General features: G+C 34.9%; 1 protein-coding gene across 3 annotated transcripts in view; it reads left to right on the top strand.

The window, feature by feature from the left end:
* Positions 1-5,966, top strand: part of LOC106457339 (patj homolog) — a 241,897-nt gene that overhangs the window by 220,596 nt on the left and 15,335 nt on the right. Inside the window, exon 13 of one of the 3 annotated variants that reach the window (XM_022383219.1) lies at positions 2,650-2,940. The exons of the other annotated variants lie outside the window; for them this stretch is intronic. Within the exon in view, the coding sequence (XP_022238927.1) occupies positions 2,650-2,874 (225 nt within the window). The 3' untranslated portion in view covers positions 2,875-2,940. Of the gene's footprint in view, positions 1-2,649; positions 2,941-5,966 lie in introns of those variants that run through there. 3 annotated transcript variants of the gene reach the window in all.

Here is a 5,966-nt window from a genome sequence, read left to right as displayed (position 1 = left end):
TTACGGTTTACGTTTACTTTTAGTTAATACTACGTACTACGTACGTACGTACTCTCTTACTAGTTAGGTTAGTAGTAAGAAGTAGTAAGTTACTACATATATATATATATATATATATATATATATATATATATATATAAATGAATTCGAAGCTTTACAAAACATCTTAACAGTCTTGCCAAATAGTTGGCCAAAGCAGAATCACGAGTTCGAAACCCATTCACTATACGTTTTTACTTGTTCAGAAAAACTTAACTACAGGTAACGGTGTGCTTAGTTGAAAGATTCTATAATATTATATGAACCGAGAAGCACATTGAATTTTTTAAACTATATTTTCAATTTTTGTTTTCAACATCACAACACAAACCAAAAGATGGCTACAGATGTTTTGTCGTGAAGTTGATCGTAAGATAAGAATCGGTTGAAGTTCAAGCATGTTTGACAACTTGGTTCACGAGTTCGTGAAACTCTAGGGCATATTATTTTTACAAAGTTTGTATTTTGATGGCTTCTTAAGCAACTTTAAAATAAACTGAAATAGCCAACATTCTTGCACGTACTCTTAGACGGAACAACTCAATATTAGTAATTTGCACAGGGTTTAAGTATTTTCTTATCAGGGCCTGGTGGTAAGGGCACTCGACTCGCAACCTGTAAGTTGCAGGTTCGAATCCCGTCACCGAACATGCTCGTCCTTTCAGCCGTGGTGACGTTATAATGTAACGGCCAATCTTACAATTCTTTGGTAAAGAGTACCTCAAGTAACTTCCCATCCTTCTAGTCTATCACATCAAAATTAAGGACGGCTAGTGCGGGTAATTATTGAGTAGCTTTTTGCGAAATTCAACAAACAAAACATTTTATGTTGGATAATGTATTTAGAACGACTGGTTCACTAAATTTATATACGGTATTCGATGACGAAATGTCATTTGTAATTAGATAATTCCTAGTCATTTTGAGAAATTGTCAACTACAGTTTAATTATAAGCTAAATAAATACACAACTAACTTGATTGTATTTTTAAAATCACTTGTCTTGTAAGGAAATAAAATTTCATGACAGCACATTGAGAATTATGACAATAATAATTATGATAATATCATAATATTATTAATTATAATTATTATAAGTATTAATTATAATTATTATAAGTATTAATTATAATTATTATAAGTATTAATTTTAATTATTATAAGTATTAATTTTAATTATTATAAGTATTAAGTATTAATTATTATGCTACAGGATGTACCAAAACCACATTACACTGCCTATCTAAATCGCTTTTCTGGCTTTTATTTCATTTTCTTCCCTCTCTTTTAAACAATACGAGATTAGTGACTTGAACAAGATGTGTATCAGTGTGTGAGGTACTGCGAGGATCAATAATATACACTCCTCATAACAAATCATACTTGCAAGGATCAATATACAATCCTCAGAACAAATCATACTAACAGTAGATTCTTTTAGGGATGGACTCGGATTGAAAATCATATTGAACACCTTCTTGATACACTTTACTATGTCCAAGCCTCTTTGTATAAAATTTGTGATTCTCAAGGTGCCTATGGTGAGCTTCTATTCCCCTAGGTCATTTAAGGTTTAAGATATAATGATTTTAAATTATCTTTACAGTCATTACGTATAATGTTACGAGAAACCCCTATCTGCAAGGTAAACAATTAACAAGACTGATTTTTCAATAGGTAGAGAGTGATTTCGTTAATCACAATCAAACGGTCAAAGGAACATTTTTTGAACCACATAATATATGGGAATAACTTAATCACACTTGGAACTTGCATTCGTTTAGATTTTTTCTTGTACAAATTTTATTCCTTTCTGCTGTTAATACGAACCCCAAAGATAGAAGTCACTTCGAATGGGTAAACAATATTGGAAAATAACTGACTTATTTTTTCCCATAAGGGTTTCTCTCGTGTTTGCAGGAATCATGCGTTTTTGAAGTTCAAAGAATTATTGAATGTTCGCTAATTTGTGGTGCGTGCACCAATCAGATGTCATCAATTCTTATCTATAGCAGCAAAGGAAAGCAAGAAGTATAACGTTCTAGACCCTCGGCTTATTCAACATGTACAAAATGGCAGACTTCTATAAATCTTTCTGAGATATACGTTTCAGAAACAAAACTCCAGTGTCGTATTTTGTCACCATTTTATCATATATGCATCTTTAGTTACTTGTTACCACTAAAAGTAAGTGTACTTCTCTAAGTTACAGATCATTAGATAATGACAACGTTTGTTCTTATTAATTTTAGGTATAGTGATGGCAAGTCTTCTAGAATTGATGTTGCTTAAGATTTTCTAAGATCAGACCTTTTTATGAAAAATTACTCTAACTAATAATACAACTGTTCAATTTTTGTTTGTAACTGCTAAATCTAAACCCTTGAAACAAAAACAAACAACCTCTAGCATAACCATTGTAAATCTTGTTTTACTGAAGAAAATTAATATTTTCTGACAACACGTGTTTCACACTCAGTAAGTAGCTTCTTCCCCACTAGTTTTTGCCAGAGTAAGAAGGCTATAATATTACAAATTGGATTATCCAATAATGATACTTACAACCATACTGAATATGCTTTTCCATAATTATACTAATTGTTCTGACAGTGGAACAATCTATGCCTTTTAATGCTGATACGAACCGTATTCTTCAACAATGATGTACCAACTAAATCCTTCAGTGAAGATATCAACTATAGTCTCCAACGATGTTTGTGGTTATTTATGGAATCATCAGGAGAATATGAAAATTATAGTGCTTTACAGTCTTCAAGAGAGTACGTCTTAGCAACTATGTTTTCACCACTACTTACTGTACAGATAAACACGTAAACAGATCTGATGAACAAACAATACTTCATAACCACGTTTTTCTTACAATAAAGATGATCCATTATGTGTGTGTGTCTGTGTGTTTTAACATCCATTACCCAGAATTGGCTGGCTCGTTTATCGTAATTCTTGAATGGGAATTGGTAATTGTCTAACGTGGTATATGGGCTATTTTGTTTTAGGATTTTTATCCGAAAAGAGAGATAAAAAAGCTTCTGAAGTAAGGTACATTTCTACTTTGTAATAAATGTTTGGTTTGCACCACCCAAAATTGGCTGGTTTGATTATGGTAATTTTTGGTTTGATAACTGGAAACTTGTTCGACAGTGTACATTGACTATTTTGTTTTAGGATATTTTTCCCAAGAAGGGAAATACAAAACACTCTGAAATACAACATTTCCACTTTTTTGTGGACTTTCTTGCTTTGAATTTAAAGACACAAGTACTTATCAGTCAAATGAGTCAATTATTACTCTTCACAAAGCAGGGTATGCAATAAGCATCTAATGAGGTTACTGGGAATTTAATAATAAAAGAAAGAAGGAAAGAGAACGTTATCTAACTTTCGCCTTTATACAACTTTTGCTTCCTTAATTATTATCCTTAAAATATTTAAATTCCTCTACCAAAAGATTGCTAATAAGACTAAATGGCTGAAAACACTAATGGAAAAGGCTTACATTCTGGTTTCCATAGTATATACACAAAACTTATACTGCTAAATTCAGGTGAACCAACAAAAATAGCTGAGAATCAAAGTAGCAAAAACTTTTGTAGACTTATAAGGGACATAATGTCAGCAGTGATTACGTCATTGATGAGGTGCGCATGAAGCCTGTAAGACATAGTGGTACAAAATATTCCAAAAACTCTTACAAGGATGCCATGCTTTCTGGCAGCACTTGTGCCTTAGACATCTTTCCACCATTGAGTGAAATCAAAGCAAGAACTCTCGTTAAAGGAATACCCCTACAAATGGATCAGTGATACCGATAAAGCCTGGAAAGCACACAATCAAGCCCAGCTAAGTTCATGCAGATAAAGCATAATCCAGGTTGTACATAAGAGTCGAGGATTGCATATGATCTACTTCCAGAATGAGACAATAAAATAAAGTTAACTTTGCAGCAATGTCAATCTTACAAGCACTTCATTCAGGTGTTTCCACGAGCATGGAGCTGGCACTGGACCAAGAAATATGGTGATGCCTTTAGGTGAGATACATTAATTAATTAATGTGACCATGGTGATATTCAAGAGAGACTCCAGCTACAGCATATCTGTAGCTGTATGCGGATGTGGAAGCCGTCTTAGCTTGGATAAGATACAAGGAACCATAACCAGTTCATATCTTAGAGGTGACACCTTTTGTCCAGCTGCACTGATACTGTGAATTTCTTAAGGAAGAAAATCCTTCCACCATCAGGATCCGGTGCTCCATCTTTAGATACAGTGCTTTTATCATATCCTTACCCAAACCTATAAGGGTCACCATCGTCTTAAAGGCCATTAAAACATCATTAGCAAAAATCTCAGAGAAGGCTTTCCTATAATATTGAACTATGGTTAAGATCGTTAAAAGGTGGTTATTACAGTGGAAGAGAAACTTGGATCAATGTTGCTGGATTCGCAGCTGCTACATGATCAAAACACCTTGGCAGTCATTTCATATCTAGAAATGCTTAAAATAGAGTTCAATCGCTCATTTTTGTTCACAAAATTGTCATCAGTGTAACTATGTAAGATGGGTCTTTGCTGCACTAACTACCAGAAAACGCATCATGAAGTATTGAACCTGGCAATAAGACTGAATCATCACCAATACTAGTCTGCCTCTACGATCACAACTCTTCGACATTTACACCATGGTTATAATTCATCTTGACAGTCAAACTAAACGCCATGTGTTAAACCTTTGCTGACGACATCCTGATGTATAACAAAAGCTCTAGCAAAGCTGAAATCGAAAGCAAAATGCAACCATCTCCTAGCAGGGTAAGAATATCGTGTAATAACATAGTAATAGTTCTGTACACTAAACAACAGACATAGTAACAAGGGCAAACATCACCATAGTTTGCAAGCACCTACATCTCTCTGAAAGAAACACTAAAGTACCAGCCACATTAACACTGTGATAACTAGAGCTACCAAAGGCATCGATTCACTGAGAGTTGCAACAGGAAATAGAGTAGAATAATGTCATCTTTGTATGCCAAAGTCTTATATGTTCCTTCCTGGATTATTCACTCTCCAGGATCAGGAGTGAGATACAGCTAGATAAGATTGAAAATATACAAATCACATGTTTAAGACTGGTCGCGTGATGTAGCTTAGCCATCTTCTATAGTGGCTTTATTATGTCTCACAAACCTTAGCAACGTCACAGAGCACGAACACTGCTTGCAAGCAAAATTCTTCACCAGTGCATTGCAGCGTAAAGACTTGTGCATTTTATCCTCGAGCCATTGTTCTTTCCAACTGGGGCATTCTAGCACCTCAACAATCCCAAAGACACAAACAAGCAGGCAGGGCTAGTGCCTAGAAAGGCACCTCGAGAAACAAATATGGGTGAACAGGGGTTATACAACCACTATTGAGATATTAGAATAATCAGCAAATCTTAGACACCCCAACGTGTAATAAACATTGAGTGCCATCAGGCTCTGTATAAGGCAGAAAATATAGAGATAGTGCAGAGAATGAAGCATTGGAAGCTTGTCAACACCTGCTTAGATATCACGAAGTATAGTCGCCCGTCATCATAGCCACAGATGGTTCCTACACGAGAAATAGGGAAATATCTGGTTTGGCATTCATTATCTCGTAGAGCAGCACCACTCTGCATAAGGCTGGTGGAGCATTTAAGCTTCCTCCAAGCAGGACAACGATGCAGACACGAAGCCATAAAGTAGGCTTCCCTCTGGATTGCAAATAGACAGTGTCACCAACATAAAACTTTTACTGACTTGCAGGCAGTATTGTGCAAAATTAAAAGTGGTTGGTCCCTAAGAGGATGGAAGAAAGCAAAGGAAGCACATGGTAAGACCCTCTCCTGGATATATATATATATATATATATATATATATA

This window comes from Limulus polyphemus, unplaced genomic scaffold (genome assembly GCF_000517525.1).
Source record: "Limulus polyphemus unplaced genomic scaffold, Limulus_polyphemus-2.1.2 Scaffold318, whole genome shotgun sequence".
Lineage (NCBI taxonomy): Eukaryota > Metazoa > Arthropoda > Merostomata > Xiphosura > Limulidae > Limulus > Limulus polyphemus.
This window is presented reverse-complemented; position numbering and strand designations above follow the sequence as displayed.